The following is a 23,211-nucleotide window of genomic DNA, read 5'->3' as shown; positions in this document are numbered from 1 at the left end:
GCGTGACAAATTTCTCAATATAATTTACACCATTTTATTAGGAAATTTTGTTTGTGGTATGACGTCAAATTTTGTTTTGGACGTAAAAATTCTTAATAAAATTTTTATTACTTTATAGGGGTTATAAATTGTTATACTACATTTTCATCTTGATTATTTTTATATTTGAAAAGAAAATTATATATAAAAAAAATTCAATCATTTATAGGATTTTTTTTATTATTGTTACATTTTCCTCTCGATCAATTAATTATTTTTCAAATGACGTCAAAATTTTATTAGAAAATTCATTAGATTATTTAAAAAATTAATTGATTGAGAGGAAAAAGTAACAATAATAAAAAAATTCTAAAAATGATCGAATTTTTTTATATATATATATATAAATTTTAGATGAAAAAATAATATAACAGTTTATAACCCATATAAAGTAATAAAAAAAATTTCGTCACTTATTTTAAAATTTTAATTGTGACCCTTTAATATAGAATGTCCGCGTCCGTCCTTACAAACGGGGATCTTAATCTCGTTCAATATTATATACTAAACTTTGCATCCTAAAACACATTGAATCAAGAGCCTATCTTTTGAATAAAACATATTATCTCGTCAAATTGGGTGACCTTTTGTTTCCCTTAATTAAAGATTAACTTCCTCCTTTACTTAAATTGGCACTCTTCCTTTAGCTGTACTCCGCAAAAGTAGAGAAAAGAAAAGGTCAAATTTACAGCCACTGGATGGCGTTCGGCTTGTGGGACCTAACGCCGTCACTGGGCCAAATTAAGCCGCCGTCTAATAAAAAGTAGCCAAAGTGGGGTTGGGGTCTGGGAGACAAGGACTTGATGGTACGCGTGTTTAGTTTGGCCTTTTGGGGCGTGGCTAGCGGCTCTTGATAACTCTCTCGGCTTGAGCCGATTATTTTCCATGCAGAACTTGTTGTATGTCATAACGGCCATATGTTAATCGGCTTGGCTTAAGAATTCGATAATTATCAAATGGGTCCTCATATTTTTTTAATTAAAAATGAATAGTACACGATTTGTTTGGTTTGAAGGCCTACACGTGATAATTTCATTAGACACACAACCTTATACTTCTTATATTTGCTTTTTTGCCCAAAAACAATTTTTTTAATTACCAATTTCACCTGCAATCATTTATAAGTTAGGTGATGAGTGATCTTTTATTTGACCTACATGCATAGAATGGACCATACAAACTCCTCTAAGTATTACAAGGAAAAGAATAAAATATATTTTCGACTAATATTATCGATAAATTTAAAGTTATTTCTATTATTCAGTCTAAGTTAATTTTTTCCCAAAAACTTCATTGAAATGGAGCCCAAACAAGAGCTTAATGTTGTAGGAGCGTATGAGATGCACATAGAATGGACCATACAACTGGCTTGGCTTACGAATCGATTCTATGAGATGCACGTAGAATGGACCATACAATCGGCTTGGCTTAAGAATCGATTCTATGTTATTGAAACAAAAGGAGTTATAAGAAGCTCAATTGTCGTCAATTGCAGAAGCAAATTAGTACGGTGATGCCATGTCAAGAACTTAGAGTAATAATGTATTGAAAAAAAAATTAAAAAAAAAATCACTTCTATAAAGCAAAGTTACTTATTTTAATAATAAAATAAATTTGTTTGAAAAATAAGTAATTTAACTAAAATAACCAATAAGTATATACTTGCCTATAAATAAATTTTAACCTTAGCCAATCATGCAATACTACTTGCCCCCAAGAATCGAATCGTACGTGGAAGACATGAACGAGAAGAAGAGTTCAGAATTTCAAACCCAAAAGAAAAAGAAAAAGTTCTCTCATATGCATATATACATGAAAGTGATTTTTTAATAAGTAATTTTGTGAAAATTAATTTTTTTTAAAAGAATATGTAATAAAAAATACAAAAAATTATGAATTCAGATGTAAAAAAAATTTATTGAGAAAATAAATAATTAAAAATAAATATTTGAAAAAAATTAAAATCAAACGTACACTAAAAATTAGTAGCAGAAAGTACTCCTTTCATTCTCATTCTCACTGTCACACTCTCTCTGTCTTTATTTTTCTCTCTCTGCAACACACTATAAAGAAAGACGAAAGAAAACTTGTGTCCTTGAAACTTCTCTACTTTTGAGATCTCTCTCGCCGCCCTTTTTTTGCCAGAAAACTTGAATACCATTTAACTCAACTTGATTACTTGTAGCTACACAAATTTGCAATAATTTCTGGGTTATGCATTGAATTCTCACTCTTCTTTTTCTTTGTCTGATTTATTTGTTTCATTTTCTGTCAATTCTTGGAAACGAACAAATATTAAACCCCCAGCAGCTGCATATATATCCATCTCTTTCTTTGATTTCGTATTGATTGAGTAAAAGGTGTGTTATTTCATCATCTGAGATCTGGGTTCGAGAAAGAGACTGATCGAAAGAAGGTATTTGAGAAAGTGAAAGTGGGATTTTTGCTATGAAACCGGGGGTGGGGGTGAGGTGGGGACTTACAGTTTTCTTTGTCTTATTGAGTGTCGTTTCTTGAATTTGTAGATCTGCTGGAATTTTAAGGGTCTTTTTTTGGTAAAAAAAAAAATCAAAGAAAATGTTGCATCAGAAGCAAGCAGAAGAAGCTATTGTCACCACCTTCAATGAGACTGAACAAGGTGGCAGGGAGGAGAAGCAAGTGGAAGAGCAACCCATTTTCAGTGTCAAGAGTTTCCTCTGGCACGGCGGCTCCGTTTATGATGCTTGGTTCAGCTGTGCTTCAAATCAAGTATATGCACAGTGCATAACCATTTTTACCTGATCAATTCTGATCAAATTAAACATTTCTTGAACTCATATGTTTGATTTTGATCATTTTGTTGCAGGTGGCACAAGTTCTATTGACATTGCCATACTCATTCTCCCAACTGGGAATGCTATCCGGAATTTTGTTTCAAATATTCTATGGCCTAATGGGTAGTTGGACAGCCTACCTCATCAGTGTTCTCTACGTCGAATATCGAAGTCGAAAGGAGAAAGAAGGTGTTAGCTTCAAGAATCATGTCATTCAGGTTCATCGATTTGATTTGATCGACAATTTATTTATGAAAATTGTGCACGTCTCAGACCAGATAGAAGAACCCATTTGAATTAATTCTTTGTCCATTGCAGTGGTTTGAAGTGCTGGATGGATTACTTGGTCCTTATTGGAAAGCTGTGGGTTTAGCCTTCAACTGTACTTTTCTGCTATTTGGATCTGTCATCCAACTCATTGCTTGTGCAAGGCAAGTAAAAAAGGGAGGAAAATAAAAAAGAATCTTTATTCTTTTAGTTTTTTCCTTATTTTAATGTTAGCTCCAACTCAATTCGAAAATAACAACCTTGAAGTTTGATTGTTACAGTAACATATATTACATAAATGATCGACTGGACAAGAGGACATGGACTTATATATTTGGAGCATGCTGTGCCACTACAGTTTTCATTCCTTCATTTCACAATTACAGAATTTGGTCATTTCTAGGCCTCGGAATGACAACATATACGGCTTGGTACTTGACCGTAGCAGCCCTTGTTCATGGCCAGGTAATAATTTAAGTAACTTTTTTACTTATAAGTAAAACCCGTTACATAGTCGATGTTGTTTAGTTTGGTCTTGGTTTTATCCAGTTATATTTTTGACAGGCTGAAGGTGTGCAACACTCGGGTCCAACGAAGCTGGTTCTATACTTCACCGGAGCCACCAATATTCTTTACACCTTCGGTGGACATGCTGTAACTGTGTAAGCCTTTTTTTTTTTTAATTCAATTTATAATTATGTGTGAAAATTACCTTTTACTCCTCCATTGCTTCCATATGGCTTCTTATTGGCAGCTTTTGCCGGCCACCTTGGGTTTCTAAACCAAGACAGAATAATAGGAACTCCTTTTTCATTGTTTACCAGAAAAACAACATTAAAATTACCCCACCTCACCCCACACCCCTGTAAAAAATTAGTAAAACAATTGGGCAACTAGTGATTAAAAAAATAAATAAATAAATAAAAATAAAAGTTAATTCTTTTTCAGAAATTATTGAATGGTTTTTGTGGGTGCACTGGTCTATTCCAAAGTTACCTCCAGTTTGATTCCCGTTCTTTTGAAAAAATACATTCTTAAACAGTATTTTGACACCGTTTCAACCACATATTCTTCAATAAAATAATATTACACTCAAATTCAAAACTTTTTCTTATTTTTTAACCACACATTTTCCATCAATACACTATTCAAAAATGCATTCTTATTTTAAAAAAAAAGGGCTCAAACAAGGGTTAATCTTTAATAGGTTTCAATGGTCTTTTTACGTGTGTAATCGGACCGATTCCTGATTACTGGCTTTTCTGGTCTGTTTTTATAGCATTAAACTTATCTGGTTTGTAGTATGTTTTATTATCTTGTCCATATTATTTTTATCAGACTCTATAAAATGAGTGGCAGACAATGTGATTTAGGTCTCGTTTGACAAGGCTTTTTCAATAAGTCAAAAGTAGAATATTTGGAAGTGTTTTATCTGTCTTGAAGAGTTTTCGGAGAAAGCTAAGAAGCTCCTCTACAAGAAGTCGAAGCACAAACCTGCCAAACAGACGCTTAACATAATATTGAAAGTAGGAGGCTGAGGTTATAAAAAGTAATAAATAAATTATAAAAAGTAATAAATAATTTTTACTCGCAAGGTTTAGGTTAATTTGTAATGATATGCACGCAACATAGAGCTGGTGGGGAAAGCGAAGTTTAGCAAACAACCGGTGGCTATTGTGTCAAACATTGAACTTTCTCATCAAATAAAAAGACGCATCACATCTTAAAAGTGTAGTGACTATTATTTGAAAGTAGTTGTTCATCTAACAATAATTGCATAACATGACAAAGGAACACTTAACAATTATCCAAATTTCTTGTTTTTTTATAAAATATGTTGGTGTTACTTATCTTAAATTAAATGGCCTTATTCCCTTCAATAATTCAATGAATAAATCAACTGTTTGTTTCTCATCATTTGAAAAATTAAACAGGGAAATTATGCATGCAATGTGGAAACCTCAAAAGTTCAAGCACATTTACTTATTGGCCACATTATATGTTTTCACTCTAACCTTGCCATCGGCTTCTGCCGTCTACTGGGCGTTCGGAGATCAGCTCCTTGACCACTCCAATGCCTTCTCCCTCCTCCCCAAAACTGCTTGGCGGGATGCTGCCGTTATTCTTATGCTCATTCACCAGGTTCGTTAATTATTTCATGGGGTAAAAACCATTGTTAATCACCCAACTTATAGCGACGATTGTTTGATGTTAGTAGCCAATGAGTTTGTTTATTTGGTTAAATTTTGTTAATTTTTCTAACGAAATGTTGAATGCGAGAGGAATAATGCTATTTTTCATCATTGTTGACCATTATCATGCCAACCTGTTTGACAACATAATAGCATTAAATGATAAGTCCAATTACATGTTGGGATATGAAACCCATGTTATTGGACTTATCATTCAATGCCATTTAAACATGATGATGGTCATCATTGATGACAAATAGCATTACTCATGTGAAAGACCTCCATGCTGTGCCACATTAGATTAAAGTGTACCATGTCAGATCGACCGCTTTGGAACAAAATAAATACCCTTTTGTATGTGTTCTTACACTAAATGAATGATTTATTTATTTATTTTTCGTGGTTTGAACAGTTCATTACATTTGGATTTGCATGTACACCATTGTACTTTGTGTGGGAGAAGGTAATAGGAATGCATGACACAAAGAGCATATGTTTGAGAGCAGTTGCAAGATTGCCAATAGTGATTCCAATCTGGTTTTTGGCCATTATTTTCCCATTCTTTGGCCCCATAAACTCTGCAGTTGGAGCACTTTTAGTGAGTTTCACAGTCTACATCATCCCGTCTCTTGCCCATATGCTTACTTACCGAAAAGCCACTGCTCGTCAGGTAACTTTAATTCCGGCCGCGCTTTATATTACAACAATTTTACAGATACCTTTGCAAGTTTCCAATATAGTACACGATAAAACTCGACAATAGAATAGATATTTTTTGATTAACTACTAGTCATCTTGTAGTTTGTGGTTTCCGTATATTTCTTTAGAATGTTTGATTGGATTCGTGTCGATTGAAGCATGAATTATTTGTGTTGATAATTGCAGAATGCTGCAGAAAAGCCTCCGTTTTTCATGCCAAGCTGGACAGCCATGTATGCACTAAACATATTTGTGGTAGGTTGGGTTTTGGTGGTTGGATTCGGGTTTGGAGGATGGGCAAGCATGACAAATTTCGTCAGACAAGTCGACACATTCGGTCTCTTTGCTAAATGTTATCAGTGCAAGCCTCCAATACCGGCACATCAATCTCCTGTAGCGCCCCACCACTAAGGACTTACATGTCGCCGGTGACACGCCACCACCACCACCAAGAGGGTCACACTTCTTCGACTCAGTAAAATGTGAAAGTTTTACCGATTAACTCGTCCCTTCATGCTCTCTCATGCACTCTCTCTATGGTTTGTAATATAGGGGAGATTGCAATGTATTCCCCAAAATGTGAGGTGTGTTTATCTTTTCTTTTATTTTCCGAATAGTATTATATTTTTCTTTTAATATTAGATAATATAAGAGTGTTGAATTGAAATTATTCCTTTGCTATCAAAGTACAGGCTTCTTTAGTCATTATAACAATGTAAATTTAAATATTTTCCTCTTCTTTTTGTTCGAATTTGATATTGTAACATATAGATGAGTTGTTGTTGGCTCTGAGTGACTCAAGGAAGAAGCATGTATGGGTACCATCAGCTGGCTCTGACTTGAATCTAATGTTAATCAAATGAGCATTTCAATCCAATAAAAAACAACGATCAGATTGGAAACTGTAAAAGTGGTGATAACGGTCACATTCCTCACCACAAAATATTTAGGAATGACAATAGAACGAACAAGAACAGCAAAGCATGTCGGATTATATCAAAATATTTTCATTTTTTGCTTTGCTTACATATTTGTTTATTTTATTTATTATTTTAATTATGATTTATATTTAAGAACATAAAAACGAGAATCGAACAATTTTAGGTACCATCTTTCTCATTCTTGTTCCAATTCCCTAATAATAAAAATCAGATTTTTAGTAAATTTTGATAAAAGTTGATGAAATATGTGGTGAAAATAAAATATTGACTTTGACTTATATTTTAATTAACTTTCGTATTGTTAGGGCTCTCTCTCTCTCTCTCTCTCTCTCTCTCTCTCTCTCTCTCTATTTATTTATTATCATAATTATTATTATTTTGACATGGTATTGTTTCTTATAATAGGATGCCCAATGTTTGATTGTACTTAAAAATTAATAAATGCCTTATTATTTTGTTATAGTTCTTGCAAGAAATTAACGTCATTGTGCAATACTACGAGTATTTTTGGCTTCATATTTAATTCAACTTAAAGCTAACTTTTACACCTAGTCCCTAGAATGGGATATCGCACGACTAAAAATTTTGAAAACTCAACACACATTTAAGAGTGACATGCTCGCAAATCTTGATTACGTTCTTCTCATCAACTTTTGAGGAGTGCTCCAATGGCTGTATAAATGGCATTCACTATTGGTAAATTCTTGTATTTATTTGACTTGATAGTGTAATATTTGATTTCATTATGTTTATAGGCGATCAACATCCCGAAGAGGGCTATGTGCATGGACCAAGTGCAAAAGCTCTTTTTAAGAACCCCTCTACACATACAGGTTGGAAGATTACAGAGACTTTACAGACACTCACAAACAAAGGTAGGGTGAGTATTTTTGGGATAATTTTTTAATAAGGTGTCTTGTGGGCTATCTGTAAACCCCTACATATAGCTTTAATCTTTTAAGAAGTAGGCTTTCCTAAATTTTCGTGGCATCTGGATGGCCAAAGCACGCATTTATTTTTTTCGATTTCTTGGGCTCATATATTCTGAACACATTGACCAAACTAATATCTCACTTTAGTGATTTGAACATATAAAGTAATGTTCGAGTTTTTGAAAATTGAAAATTTGGAAATTATGGCAGGAGTTGTAATAGTTATGATCTTAAATGTTTAATATAATTCATTACTAGTTCTATAATTATTAAAAATATAGTTAAAATAACACTTAAGTTCATAAAGCTTGAAACTTGATCTTACAACACATTTTATGCTTTTTAGAATACTGAATACAATTAAAAGAAGCCCCCGGGGCACTTCTCCATTGGCAAAGGACGGGCTCTTTCAGTGCTGACAGATTAGAGGTCGTGAATTCAATTCATGAAGCTCTTAAAAGACAAGGATTTATTCTTGGAAGGCAAGAGAAATCTTGAAAGGCAAGGTGCAACTTGAATAGGCTTGCTAAGCACTTTGACAAATCAGTTGGGGAGGGCTCGGACCCTGACTAGTTGGAAGCAAATCCCGCGGTTAACTGGACTGTGTGAAGAGGGGCCGGATCACAGACCCAATAATTCGTCAAGAATTGGACACCTTGTAAAAAAATAATAATAATAATAATAATATTATAGTAATAATAATAAGGAAAATCATGTTTTTATTATGACCCATTATGAAATGCCACCCAAATTAGTGTTTTGCACCGTTGTAACTATCATTATTCTATTTTTAAAGTTTCTACTCAACTTTCACAAATAACGCCTGGTTTCTCAATTTTTTTGGCACACAATAGACGGTTGAGATCATCCTTAAATTCATATGAGATTTCTGTAAAGTCTGGCTAAAAACATGCCATTTCAGGCACACAGTGCGCTCCTAATTTAACCCTCCAAAGTAAAATACAAATTTCTGCAAAAAATATCCCTCTGGCAACCATTTGTAAAATAAATCTTTGTGCCCTTTACGTGAAATTTATTCACTACAAAGTCGATTGTCATCCAATCAATACCTCGGTAAGTGAGTCCGATATTCATAGACTCTTTTTTCTGTGTTGTGAATCACATTGGCTATCTTCCTCTACCATAAGGCAAGATGGATTCATAACCTCCATAGTCCATAATATGTTGAGACAAAGGCATTGCTTCATGTTGTGTGAATCACTTGGTGAATTCCATCATCCATTCTTCATTCATATGGACCACAGCAACAATAGATCTTCATGGACGATACCAATCATGAAATTTAATGACGAAAGACCACACCCCTTGATGATCTTTCACCGGGGGGAGTTAGGATGATTTTGCACATGATGATTCATTCCATTGGATGAAGTAGTACTCGGTCCACTCTCAGCTATCTGTAAAGCATTTTCGAACAGAAAAACGTATATTAATCAAGTTCATTTCGGAACTCAACAGTAGCAAAAGCTCAAATTGGGTCAAGAAAAAGTTGGCAGAAGAGTTTACAGACGTTAAGGAGATTCCTGGCGACAAATTCCACTACCTTTTTACAGACGTTAAGGAGATTCCTGGCGACAAATTCCACTACCTTTCTAGCTATACTAGAGATAGAACGTAGAAAGAACAAGATAATATATTATGCAGCAAAACCTTGAATCTCTCCAGAGCAGAATGGTACCAAAAGTGTTTGCCAATGATGAGAAGCTACTGCATAATATTAACAGGGCAGTGTAATGGAACAATTTGCTACAGATATATAACACGCATGATGTGGTGAAATATGATTGGATCAGAATTTCTTCCCCCCCCCCCCCTCTTTTTGACACGTGTGTGTAAATCATTAGGTAACTCCATTATGTACAAGTAGCATTATTCATAATAGAAATCCCCGAATGGTTGTGTGCAGATTTATCAAAAAGCGCAGTTCACAAGAAAAACAAAGGGAATAGACTAAGAGCTCCCATAAACTCACTCATTAGTTACTAGTCATACAAAGGGCAACATTGTCTCTACAAAGTTTGACTGAACCTGGACATCTCGAAATATTGTATGCCAAAATAAAATTAATCATTCGATGAAAACCCAAAATAAAAATGTTTTAAGGAAGGCTAAAAGCACAAGGGAATACTTGGATAATGGTAGGGAACTAGGGGCTGATTCACCAAATTCGTAACTCTAAAACAGGAATAATGAAAGCATAGATGAGACAGCAGCAGAGAACATGATACAACTCACTCCATACTTCCCTGTTTCCACTCTAGAATCTGGTGCTACCATATTCCAAGAGTGGCTTAACCCCAAACAATCAATACTCGAAATATTTCCACAAAACCTTATCCAAACATCACGTATTTTCGAACAAATAAATTAATCAACCATGAGGGACATTGTCAAAATTCACACCTCCGTAGGATTTTGATTTGGAAATCCATTATTCTCTGGCCGTTCATCTGGCACAGGATTGACGTCGTCCCAGAGAAACCCATTTTCTCCCTGTACAGAGATTCTATCCAAATCATTGTCCACAGCTCTAGAATGAAGTGCAACATAAGATATGTAGTTGTCTGCATCATCACAAGTGAAAAGAAAAAATAGTGTCAATATCTCGGCATGCACGAACCAACTAATAACATTAACTAGGAGTAAGATCATCATCTTCAATAAATGTCTTGCAAATTAGAGCTAGTAAAATTGCTAATAATGAAGAAATCTAAAATATTGGAGAGAAAAAGACATGCATCAATATAAAGAGAGCTTGTGCATATATGTAGTGAGACATGCCCTAAGAACAAGTTCTGGCCAAAATTTTTAGAAAATATATAGGGATATTGTAGCTGAAATCAGCAAAATAGCACTGGTTCACACTCTATATGTAGAAAATTTTAAGAAGTGAAATCAATAAGATCAAGTTTACATTTCGGTAAGATGTTCCAGATTATTGACACATTTACAGAGTTTTGCCCATCTGTCATGAAAATTGAAAGATTCACATAGATCACAATGCACATACATGAATAACTGCCGCTGATAAAGTGAAGTATGTGTAATCTTCATTTCAACAATATAGGAGAGTACAACCTAAAAGCAATCTTACCTGCTAAGCCACGAAGGGCATTCTCAGCAGCCCGTTGCTGGGCATCCTTCCTTGTCCTGCCCATCCCAACGCTGATTTTTTCACCAGTAAAGAAAACCTACACGTTGATTCAGCACATTGAGCCTCCATCTAATTAATTTAGGCTAACTCATCACAAAACAATGGGCAGTATCGAATGGTGAGAGATCGTTGAGCATTGCAGGACACTGAGCAGCATTACAATCATTTAACAGATTAAGGAATTCTAAAGACTAACCACTTGGGCCATTTAAGTCTAAAAGAACAGTGAATGATCAATTTAACATTGCCTCGTAAAAGAAATAAATCGATTACAAAGAGCACATCTGGTCTCAGCAATTAATTATTGCAATAATCACCTGTAGTCCCACAGCATTTAACATTGAAGAATTGCACATCAATGTAATTCCAAGGGAGACTACACTTGCCCAAGTTGCGTGTCCAATTTAAGTGAGTAACTGTAAAAGAGTCTTGCACGTGTAGCTAGAAACTGGCTAACCAATATAGGTCTACTGGAAAGCAGCCAAAGGGGCTTGTTAAGCCTCTCACAGCAACAGGCTTGGCTTTGAGTGTTACAGATGGTATAAGAGCCACATACATGGGATTCTATTGATGTCATGAAAACAGGCAGGTTAAACATACACCTGGTGAGAAAAACATAGTGGTAAGTCAATAGGTTCTCTGTGCAAGAAGGATGCGGCCATGGTTAAAAACTGACGAGGGTGCCACAAATTTAAAGGAGGAGTAATTATAGGTAACACTCCACCCACCACCACCATCATACACACACACAAAGAAAAATAAAAAATACTGTCCCAAAATGGAAAGAAATTAAAGATGCATATATGAAGTATCAAAGTGATAACCAAGGGTAGCCATATGGTGAAATGGAAATGTCCTCTGTGGTTGTTAAATCTTAACGAGCTCCTTGGGCCTGGGCATGACATTCTATCGTCTCAGGTGAACCATAATAATTGTGCAATTATTCGGCAGAAAAAAATTTTAATTTTATACTTCCTGAAGGCTGCTGCACCTGAAGTCCCCCAATTCCAGAATACAAAGAGAGAGTTTCCATTTAACCTTCTTCTCACATTAATTGGAGTGATTTGTAAACTAATAGGAGTAATATAGGAGCACCTTCTAGAGGTCACTTTCTAATGACAATTTTCTGACATTTTATCAAGGCAAATCACTTATTCAAATCTTTGAGAGCTTGGAATAATTATTAGACTCTCCAGGTAACACCTCAAAGTAATTCATCCACAAGATACATGGTTCTCAAAACAGCAACAGTTGCAAAGAGGATCCAGACATTATATGCAAGGGGATAGACAAAGTTCCGTTAGGGAATGTCAATCTCAACCTGCAAAACTATAGTGAACTCACAAGAATCTCAATATCACTTAAGCATGTCTATATTGATCATCACAAGGTACCTACAAGTAGGTATTTCCATTATCTTATGGGATACTTCAAACACTAATATAGATCACAAACAAGGGAACGGTCACCGGATCGGAATATTCCATGTACATGTGCTACAATGCATTTATATGAAGAATCAACAATTAATGTTTTAACCACAAACAAGAGAACACCTAAGAAACTCTGCTGCTTAAGCCTGTATCAGCGGTGTCATAATCATTTTGAACAGAGAAAATCCAATATGTAAAAGTTCAATATACAAACCTCTACTGAGAACTGCAAATCATTACTGGTGCTTGCCACTGGCTTAAATTCAACCTGAGCAAGAAGATACCTTATGATGACGCCTGGAAAGGAATAAAAGCTACTTGACACTGTTTCTTGCTATTAACATATACCTTTGATCTGCATCTTTTTCCAATCTCTTGGAGCACACCAATAGACAACGAAGGCAACACATTCATTTTTTCACTTTCAGGTTTAAGCTCTCTGTTATTGGAGGAAACTTGGTTTTGAGAATCACCAAACTCTACCAAGAAGAGAAACCAGTATCACATTTAGAGAAGATAAATGACAGTGTCTTCACGTTGCAAGTCCCTTGATGGCATATATAGAAGAACAATTTGAGGAGAAAAACATCAAATCCAAGGGTTCAAGTAGTATATCAGCAATAGTACCACAAAAAGATTACCAAATGCACCGAAATGAAAGAGAAATTCATGGAAAAAGAACTTAAAACTTTATTTCTAATATGAGTACGCCATCACCATATATGAAGTTGTAGATAGCAACATTGGCATGTTGAATTTGGATTTGCACAATAAAATTGATTGATTTCTTAGTTATTCAATGAATCAATTTGATGTGGTACATCCACCACTATACAATGGCTTAAGTACAACATTTATGGTTATCGGCCAAGCTACACGTACAGGAAATAAATGTACAGAACCGAGACAGAATACATACATGCAGGGGTGGGTGGGTTATTTTTTGCAATATTTTAATTCACATAGGGTCCGCCCCCATGTGAGTGTCTGGCCGGTTTCTATAGAATATTTTTCTCTACAACCGACTTTTTCTATGGTTATACTATACGTACATCGGGGTTTACACCCTGGTGAACATAATGGCCAAGTGGAATGTAGCACCAGGGTGTAAACCCTGATGTACATGTAGAATAATCCCGACATTTATTAATAGAAAGAGATGCATAGTTATTCTTTTATTCTTTTTTTTTTTTTTTTTTTATATATATTCCTTTAGAGGGAAGGGTGATCCAATAAGTATGCTTATAATTGGATAAACCTCGTGCAACAAACAACAAAAATTATTAAATGAACCTTGGAGGACAATACTCAAAAACAACAGAGAATAACTCATAATCAGATAGCAACACTTCTTCAGAAATCTCATTAACTGGACTATGAGGTAGTTGCAACGATGCTTGGACTCTCCAAAAATGGCAGTGTATCCGTGTCGACGGGACACGACATGGATACCGACACGGGATATGTGTCAAATTCTTGATTTTGAACTCGGGCATGGCTGGAAAAGGGAGAAAACAATGGACGGTGGAGCATTGCTTCTGGCTTGCGTTTGTGACGGCAACAAACATTTGTTTCGAGTCTTGTGATAGAAATATGTAGAAATTTATGGAGGATTGTATCAACATTTGCAGAATTTTGCAGAAAGGGAAAGATGAGAGTTGGAGAAGATGATGGGTTTTGGGTGTGTATTGAATGGGCTTATGTGAAGCCCAATGAAGAAGTTAATGATACGAGGGAATTTCCAAAACCAATTGAGCAGCCCTTCAATAAGTGTATTTTTCCGATAAAGAAAAAAGAAGAAGAAAGAAATGAAAAAATTAAGTGGTTTAAAAGTCAACATTTCATACTGCCATAAATTAGGGGTTATCTCTAAAGGTTTTATTAGTTATTTTAAATGGCATGATTTGTTGTTTGTTTTAATTGAATCACTATTTTAGGAAAACAATTATAAGACATATCCCCGTACCGGAATCCAAAATTCAGATCCTTTTTAACCGTATTCTCATATCTTAATTTTTAAAATGAGAAGAATCCGACTTCTAGATATGTACCTGTATCTGACACCCGCACCCGAGTCCGAGCATCATAGGGTATTTGATCATTTCCTACCCAATAAAGATACAAGTCTGTCCACTTTTTAAGTTATATACATGCCAAATTTCCTTAAGATAAAAAAATCTACCTTCTTCTATAAATGAAAATGAACAAATTTAATTTAGATAATTAACAAGAGAATGCTCACATTTTTTCCAGCCTGTGAAAAAGGAGAAAAATCATTTTTGGATGGACGTAAGGATAATAAAGGAAAACAAAGTTCAAGAACTGTGGCCACAGTCTCACACAAACATATACATATATAACAGTGTGCAAATATATTATCTTCAAAGAGAAGGATACAAATCATCCATGAACCAAAACCCGTTAGAAGATAGCAATTGAAAATCAAGTATGCACAAAATTGAAAAAATAATTATTTCAACTTGATTCATCAGCGCAATAATGTCAAGTCAGCAAGCGAATCATGTAAGCCTACAAACTAAGGGTCAATTCATAGGTCAACTGTTAGCACAAGTTTCTGTGCTTTATATTTGAACAATCTTTTCTTGTGCCTTCTCATCCTCTATACTGTTGTCATCAATTAGACAGTGGATAAAAGTCAGAAAGCAAAAATCCACTTTTATAACATGACCTTCATTCATTAACATCCATAGAGGCAATAGAATACGATTGTACTTCATACACATTAGCGTGACTGTAATGCTATCTCCCAATGCAGGATGAGTAGCATTCAATTCAAAGTTTCCTTTCCTATCTAGAGATACTGTGTAACAATTATAACTACATCCCTTCAATTGGTAGAATTATAACTTAAAGGAATACAAAAATTTAATGAAATAAGTCAAAGACATAACTAGAAAATATAGCAATACTAACACAAAATCCAAGTACCTGTAAACTGATTTGCCAGTATAAGGTTCTGTTTCTGTGCATCATGCCCTGAGTTAACCTGCATACAGATGAAATTCAACTTTGTCAAAAAAGTACGCAAAGAAGGAAAAGCTGATTTCAATATAAAAATTAAGAGGCAAACGGTACTTAGGCTACCTCTTCCTTCTTCACTTGAGGCACATGTGATAACAGTCCTGGAAGAATAGAAGCCGGTGTACCATGAGTAAATGAATTCTGACGACCTCGCTGTTTATCCGATGGATCAGATTCTGAAAGATTTCCTGCTGATCGATTATTTAAATGTTCTCTGTTTGTGTCTTCTTCTAACCAGCCACCCTGTGGTTGTAATAATGGTGGAGGTTGCTGTAGAGGCAATCTAGTCAATAGAGAAGGTTCCGTCGAACCTAGATGCCTGTTTTCTCTTCTAAATGGATCTCCGAGCAAACTAGGTTCTACAGTGAATTGGAAGAAAGAAAATAAAAAAAGAACAAAAAACATCTCATCACTAATGTATGTTACCTTCACTAATGTATGTTATTTTATATAATCAAAGAAAACTACAATGTCCAATGAAACAAGAACGAAAAACTAATGAGATTTTAATAAACTGAAAAGCATGGTATGGTGTTCATCCCCATCTGTCCAATTTTCAAAATCAAAACATTTCTGAAATAAGATCCATACTTTCAGAAAGTAATACTGCTTTTGAAGATGGTGGAACAATAGCACTTGCAACGGATACTACAGGGAGCTTGGTACTTTCAGATTTCGTCTCTGCATTATTAGTCACGGGATGAGAAACAGCACTCGAATCATTCTTCTCCTCCTGAAGAAATGTGGATAAAAGAAGCACAAAACTCATTGAGATAATGAAGACTACATTCTACTTCATGTTTTTTCAAGTGAAGAAGAAGAACACGATATATGAAATACCATCAACTGATACAAGAAACTACCATGTAGTTCAATCTCTGTGCAACTTCAGGGCCGTTCATTCCCTCAATAATTGGAACATTCAGATTTCCATTCGGTAAAAAACTAGAATCCTGAAAACGAAAACATTTGGACATTATTATCATACTTCACAAAATATTTAGAGACAAAAGTTCAATCTGAATACCTCTGGCATCAAGTAGTTGCTCACATCTGGTGGCAAAGGCAAATTCACAACCTCGTCTTCATAAAAAACATCGCATATTCTTCGAAGTAAATTTTCATCAAACTCTCTAGTTGTATTGAGGAGAAAAAGAGTATGTCATTCAGAGCACTCATCCAGAAGAATGTTACCAAAATGTACAATGACATGTGTCTATATTAATATATTCACTAAGTGCTTCAGTAAATCATGAGAACTTGACTAACTTGAAAAAGCCGCCCCTGACATTGCATGCAACATTTCTTGCTACACAAAGGACTGGAACAGCAATTGCAGTCTGATCAAGAATGTCCATCAATACCAGTTCTGGTAAAGGTGATGAGCGATTGAAACCATGTTACAAAAAAAAACATAATACCTCTGCCTGAGGAGAAAAATATGGAGTAAATGGAGGTACTACATGAACACGAGGCTGATCCTTCTCTTCCCACACCTTCAAGCGATCATCAATTACCATTGCCATTTTAGGATGACAATTTCCACCTTGGAAGACATTGAGTAAAGATTTTCTTGCCCCTAATAACATTAAAATGATTACAAGAAATAAGAGTTTCATTTGATTATTTTACTAGAAAGGTATACAAATAAGAAAATAGAAGAATGAGATCATTCCATCCGAACAAAAAGCAACCATGCCCTGTTAATGTATCTGATAGAATATTAGAGCAAAGTGATAAAATATTGTGACCTCATTCGTACAAATTTCAAGTACAAAATTACATATATTAGAGGAAGAATATTTTTCATATCTCCAACATGCTCTAACTAATTCCCATAAGCTAAGGAGCCTTTACCTATCAGAGCAGCAGCTAAAAGGAAAAGCCCTCTCATAAAAATATGGTTTTCACCTGATTTAACACAAACAACGCGGTCAAGTAGTTGCTTTGAACTAATCAAGCGTGCTTCTGGATCAAGCAGCCTCCACATTTCCAGTGCATAATCCCTTTCAGCCATTGTACAAACATAAACTTCAAACCTTTTCCGACCTTTTGCAGTCAAATAACTTCTCAGATCTTCCCAAGCAGGTCGTAACCTGACTAACACACTAGTATCACGATTCTGCAGAGGAGAGCAACCATATTAAGAGCAAAGACATCAATCCAACAATGAAAAGAATTACATAAATGATACAAATCATTACAATAATTTTGTAATGGTGAATCATAATCTAAAACCCCAAGGAACTTTTAATAGGGTTCAATTCAATACATCTAGTTGTCCAGAGTTCTGTGTAAATTCATTAATAACACAGATCATTATGTGTTTGAATGAAAGAAACTAGTTGTCTTGCTCTGCAGACCCAGCAACCAATCTATGACTAATGCAAAAATGAGAAAAGTAGATGTTATAGCAGCACCAAAATGAACAAGACAACTTAAGCAACAATTGGAAGATAGCATCTTATTGTCTTGATTCCAGAGATGAAATGCAAAGCGTACATCCTAAATTAGAACACTCCAGATGACTCATGAGTCCTCCTGAGGATTACAAAGAGTAAAAAGGTGTCAACTATAATAGGCAATTCTTTCATTCTTCCCTTAGCCATTTCTTTGATAACCTTTTTTCACAAAATATAGCATGGAGTGCTCTCTAATTCATCTTTCATTTCCAATCATCAAATTTAAGTTCCTTGTTTACTTGAGATAATATCAATCAGAAATTAGAGTTACTAATTTCCAAGATCAAAAAATAATGGTAAGAGAAAACTTGATTACACAAGTAGATGGCAACAGCAGCATCTCCTAACCTCGGGATTAACGCGAGTAAGAACAACATTTTGTTCCGGCAATCTTACAACTGGCCGAAACACCCGCTCGTGCCCTTCAGATAGCTGAGGCACCTCCTCTTGCTGAACATTATACACTTTCCCACCATCCACAACACAATCAGTCTCTGCATACTGCTTCAGTAATGTCCGATCTTCAATGTATCTCTTCATCTGAGCTACCATTCCAGATTCCCGAACCGGATCAGTCTCATGTTCAATCCAATCCCGCAAAGACTCAATTCTATCTTCAAATGATTTCATTGTATTGGCAACAATGAGAGTTTCATCAAGATCAAACACAATAGCTAAACAGCGCGTATTTAACATCCATAGGCATGCACTATACAAACCACTTGGCACTGAGTAGCACCAAAAACATGGGAATTTCTTCTGCTTACTAGGCATTGCCACTAAATGAACCTCTTCATTCCCTAGTAACACCACTGCAGTCTACAGAAAATTCCAATATTGTCAGTTCAACAGAATAAATTATCTGTACAGATGTGCATAAATGACATATGATGCCAAATTAAAGTTATTGCAAGCATTGTATCTAGTGTCGGGAAACCTCTACATCAATAGGAGCAATAATTCATAACTGGACATTAATGTTAATTGAATCAACTACTGAGCTAAGTATCACTCCTATCTGGGGTGGAGGCACATATGAGAAAGGGTGGTCAGTGGCCCACCCAAAAAAAAAATTTTTTTTTTTTTTAAATTATAAAAATAAAAAACGAAAAAGGGTCACTATAAACGCAGAAATTTTCTCTCTATTCCAATTTCAAATAGCTTAGAACCTACCCACGTAATCCACCTTTTTCTCTCTTTCTTAAATACCTTGCAAATCCAATTTCAATTGACGAAAAGGTGAGTTTAACGAGTCTGTACGTTATACTCTTCAACAGATTTATTTGTATCCCTTTTTGCAATTATTTCACTATTTTTGTGCTTGTGGTTCAATGGTCAGAGAAGACAAAAAGAAAGGCTTTCTCCATAGAAGATTAAGAAAGGTACAATACAAACTTTGATGCATAATATGATAATAGACTAGCATTGAATTCCAACTCAAGAGGTTTCAAAATCTCTTGGAGAATGCAGAATTGTTTTTGTAGTTCTATTACTTATTGATTAACACAGCATTGCCAGTGTAAGAATATAATTTGGTCTTTTTTGCAGATATTATTTCACCATTTTCAGCTAGAAAGCACAATTTGGTCTTTTTTGCATATATTATTTCATCATTTTCAGATAGAAAGCATAGTCTCGACTCTTTTCTTGTTGTTGTTGCTACATGTGTGTGTATGTGTGCATATGTGTGTCAAGGAATTATACATAAACAAGCTAGGCGATTATATGGCAATGTTTTATGTATTTCATTGAATTCATCATCATAATTGATGGATCCCCAACGGAATACTATTTTACTTTCCTCTTCTTCACCAACCGAAAAGGATTTTTAGACTGTTTGCTAACATTGAACCCAAAATATTTAGGCAACCTTATAAGTCCGTAACCACTTCTCTAATTTTCCATGTGGAAGGACTTATTTTCTATCTCCACCCTCCCCTTGCAAGTGCAATCTAGATTTTGGTTAACATGTGGACTTGTAAATTAGGAGAAGCTATAAAATTTTTGTCATATAATTTTTGCCCACCCAAATAAAATGTTCTGACTCCGTCACTGACTCCTATGAGTGAAATGGAACGAATTTAACCACAACCAATTAAGATTTACAATCATCCATTCATACACATCACATATCCACAAGATGCAGAATATCTATAAAATTAGAAGAAATGTAGTTCGTTGTGCGACCTTGAGTTCGTAGAAGCAAGACGCGTGGAGATGGATCAAATGCTCTGGATTCGGATGGGTATTTGTATTAGAATTAGGCTCGAGCTTGCAACGAACTGAAGCAGAGGAAATTGTTTGTAGAACCGAGAGAGGGTGACATCTCTCACTTTTGGGGGAGATTGTATGTATACGAATCTCATTGTTCGGAAACTGAAAATTCCCATCCTTCACTAGAACAGTATCCAGCTCTCCCAAATACACATCACCATGGTACACCAACGTTTTAAACCCTAATCGATTCATAAATAGTAATAAATACTCCAAAATTCACAAAATCAAGAAAAATTCATTCAAATCCTGCAAATGTGAAATCAAATAGGAGAATTTATTTCACAATTTTAGAGACTAAAAAAGAAAAAATAAGAAATCTTGCTCTGCATGAATTTTCTCTCACACTTTCTCACTCTACTTAATCTCTCTCTAGAGAAACCTCTCTCTCCCCCTTCTCAGATAGCGGTTCCAAATGGGGTGCGGCTACATTTTATAGAAGTGTGGGGAGGAGGGTCGGTTATGTAAAATGGACATCGTTTTATTGAAATTTTCAGATATGCCATTATTGTACGGAGTACATATCGGGGTAAAAGCCGTGAAGTGGGGCGGTAGACTTTGAGCGAAGAAAATCGAATCTGCTAACGTACGCGTGGTGTTATTTTTCGATCGTCGAATTAGTCCATGTTTGATTTTATTTTATTTTTCACTTTAATTTAATTTATTTCTCACGTTCATTTTCAACTCCACATTTACACAATAAAATATTTTACACATAAATTTATAATATTTCTTTAATTTCCAACCACACATTTTCAAAAAAAAATAATACCTCCTCCATCCCAATTATATAGACTGGTTTCATTTTTTACACAGATTAAGAAATCGTCTTTAATGTCATTAGAAAATCAATTTTTGCCAAGATCTTCTTAATTTACCCCTATTTAATTTTTGGTATGTTGTCGTAAATTATTGTTGGAATTAGTAAATGATTTGAATGATTTAATTTGAGGAGAATTATTGGGAACCATAACTTGAATTTTTTGAAACAAGTAAAACTAAAACCAGCACTCAACAGCACCAGAATTCATACTGAAAAGGTCGAATTTCCAGCTAGCTACGAAAACCAGAATCAGAATTTAAACTTTTTTTTATCAAAACAAATTTCCATTGAGCCAAATTCATACTGAAAACATTAAATATTCACCAACTAGATACTAAAAGTAGAATTTAAACTTTTTCATCAAAACAAAATTCCATTCCGCCAAATTCATACTGAAAACATCAATTTGGATTTGAAGTTTTCAATTGCACATTATAAATAGAGATCCAAAGATAGATTTAAGTACAAGACAAAACATGAATAGTATATCAAAAACTTTTCCATTAATTTAAATTTGTTGCCTGAAAATTATTCCAATGTTCCACAGAATTTTCAGCTTGATTTGAATCATTTCCAGAAGATGTTGACTCTCTCTGCACTACCGACACAGTGGCTAACAATATGCATCATTCAAACAAGGAAAAAAAAAATTCATGTGATACAAGAAGAGCATTTTTTGAGATGCCAATCCATGAACGACAAGATGGAAAGTTAGCAAAAAGAGTCATTTTGAAAGTTGCCAACTCATTTTCTATATCTACTAAATCAGTTTCTAGAATTTGACATGACGAGAAATATTTTAGTACTACAAATAGTGATGTACCAGATTTTTCTTTTAGGCTATTGAATAGGAGATGTCGAGAGAGAGTCGAAATACAATTTGAACAAATGAAGAATATCCTTTTCCGTCGTCGAATAATATAAGATTTTTATCGAACGCGTTGGATATGTCGAAATCAACCGTACATAGGAGAGTCAAATAAGGACATATTCGACCACATTCAAATCCATTGAAACCATATTTATCAGACAAGAACAAGAAAACACGGTTAGAATTTTGTCTATCAATGGTAGATGAAAATACCCTCGCATCTACACCTACTTTTGTTAACATGCTTAATCAAATTCATATTGATGAAAAGTGGTTTTATATGTCCAAGACATCACAAAAGTATTATCTCCATCTGGATGAAACGGAGCCCTTTTGCACATGTAAAAGTAAAATGTTTATTACAAAGATAATGTTTTTGACTATTGTTGCTCGTCCACAAGTTGATGGTACTACAAATGAAGCATTCAATGGCAAAATTGGAATATGGCCATTCATGTCTAAGGAACCTACGAAGCGGAATAGTAAGAATGGTGTACCTAGGACTTTGGAGTCGAACCTATTGTGTCGGTAACTAAAGACGTGATCCAATCATGTGTGATTGAAAATTTGCTGCCTACAATCAAACTGAAATAGCCATGTTCAAGTTCTAGGACCATCTTCATTCAACAAGACAATGCAAAGCCACATTTAGATGTTAACGATATCAATTTCGCAGAAGCAGGGAGAAATGATGGATTCGATATTCATTTATGTCGTCAACCTCCGAACAACCCTGATATGAATGTCTTAGACCTTGGTTTTTTTAGAGCCATTGATTCACTTCAACATCAAGAGGCTCCAACTACAATTGAGGACTTCATTTTAGCAATTGAGAATGCTTTTCAGACATTTCCTACTAAAGAGTTGAATAATGTGTTTCTAAAATTGCAATCATGCATGGTTGAGGTGATGAGAAATTTGGGGGGTAACAATTACAGGATTCCACATATGAACAAACAAAAATTGATGAGAGATGGGCAACTATTGAATTGCATTCAGTTCGACTCTGACGTTGTATGAATGGTTAAGTCAGCTCTTAATTCAACCGAGTAACGTCAATCGGGTAATTTCGTAGATTTGGCATACGAGCTCTGATTTGGCCCCATAATACCTTTTCGAATAGGGAACGACGAGACAGATCAAACCAACGCTTTGTGGTTGCCTATGATGGATTTTAGCCATTTGAGATTGTTAAGGACTCAAAAATAGCACTTTTATGTTACGTGTATTTTTTTTCCTTTTTCTTTA

At 34.9% G+C, this 23,211-nt stretch overlaps 3 protein-coding genes across 5 annotated transcripts; 2 read left to right on the top strand and 1 right to left on the bottom strand.

The window, feature by feature from the left end:
* Window positions 1-2,056: 2,056 nt before the first annotated feature.
* LOC111408115 (auxin transporter-like protein 2) lies at window positions 2,057-6,736 on the top strand. The gene is made up of 9 exons (XM_023037910.1): window positions 2,057-2,455; window positions 2,565-2,787; window positions 2,885-3,070; window positions 3,171-3,283; window positions 3,401-3,584; window positions 3,684-3,781; window positions 5,054-5,261; window positions 5,724-5,981; window positions 6,197-6,736. The coding sequence occupies exons 2-9, from the start codon at window positions 2,617-2,619 to the stop codon at window positions 6,419-6,421; spliced, it is 1,443 nt and encodes a 480-aa protein (XP_022893678.1). The 5' UTR covers window positions 2,057-2,455; window positions 2,565-2,616; the 3' UTR covers window positions 6,422-6,736.
* A 2,000-nt stretch (window positions 6,737-8,736) lies between these two features.
* On the bottom strand, window positions 8,737-20,678 carry LOC111408114 (RNA polymerase II C-terminal domain phosphatase-like 2). 3 transcript variants are annotated; one of them, XM_023037907.1, is made up of 15 exons: window positions 20,183-20,678; window positions 18,344-18,814; window positions 17,445-17,655; window positions 16,955-17,112; window positions 16,803-16,873; window positions 16,561-16,666; window positions 16,397-16,486; window positions 16,125-16,266; window positions 15,597-15,892; window positions 15,441-15,498; window positions 12,840-12,970; window positions 12,706-12,759; window positions 10,999-11,095; window positions 10,308-10,468; window positions 8,737-9,301 (listed from the first exon to the last, which is right to left on the bottom strand). In XM_023037907.1, exons 1-15 carry the CDS (start codon window positions 20,462-20,464, stop codon window positions 9,221-9,223), a joined length of 2,409 nt encoding a protein of 802 aa, XP_022893675.1. In that variant the 5' UTR covers window positions 20,465-20,678; the 3' UTR covers window positions 8,737-9,220. The 3 variants fall into 3 exon arrangements, with proteins under 3 accessions (XP_022893675.1, XP_022893676.1, XP_022893677.1); XM_023037908.1 differs by lacking the exons at window positions 8,737-9,301; window positions 10,308-10,468; window positions 10,999-11,095 and adding an exon at window positions 11,379-11,660; XM_023037909.1 differs by lacking the exons at window positions 8,737-9,301; window positions 10,308-10,468; window positions 10,999-11,095; window positions 12,706-12,759 and having other exon boundaries at window positions 12,955-13,038.
* A 1,481-nt stretch (window positions 20,679-22,159) lies between these two features.
* LOC111408640 lies at window positions 22,160-22,983 on the top strand. The gene is made up of 2 exons (XM_023038380.1): window positions 22,160-22,491; window positions 22,575-22,983. Exons 1-2 carry the CDS (start codon window positions 22,160-22,162, stop codon window positions 22,981-22,983), a joined length of 741 nt encoding a protein of 246 aa, XP_022894148.1.
* The last annotated feature ends 228 nt before the right edge of the window (window positions 22,984-23,211 follow it).

Source organism: Olea europaea, chromosome 13 (assembly GCF_002742605.1).
Source record: "Olea europaea var. sylvestris chromosome 13, O_europaea_v1, whole genome shotgun sequence".
NCBI lineage: Eukaryota > Viridiplantae > Streptophyta > Magnoliopsida > Lamiales > Oleaceae > Olea > Olea europaea.
The sequence above is the reverse complement of the archived record's forward strand: the minus strand, read 5'-3'. Positions and strand labels throughout refer to the sequence as shown.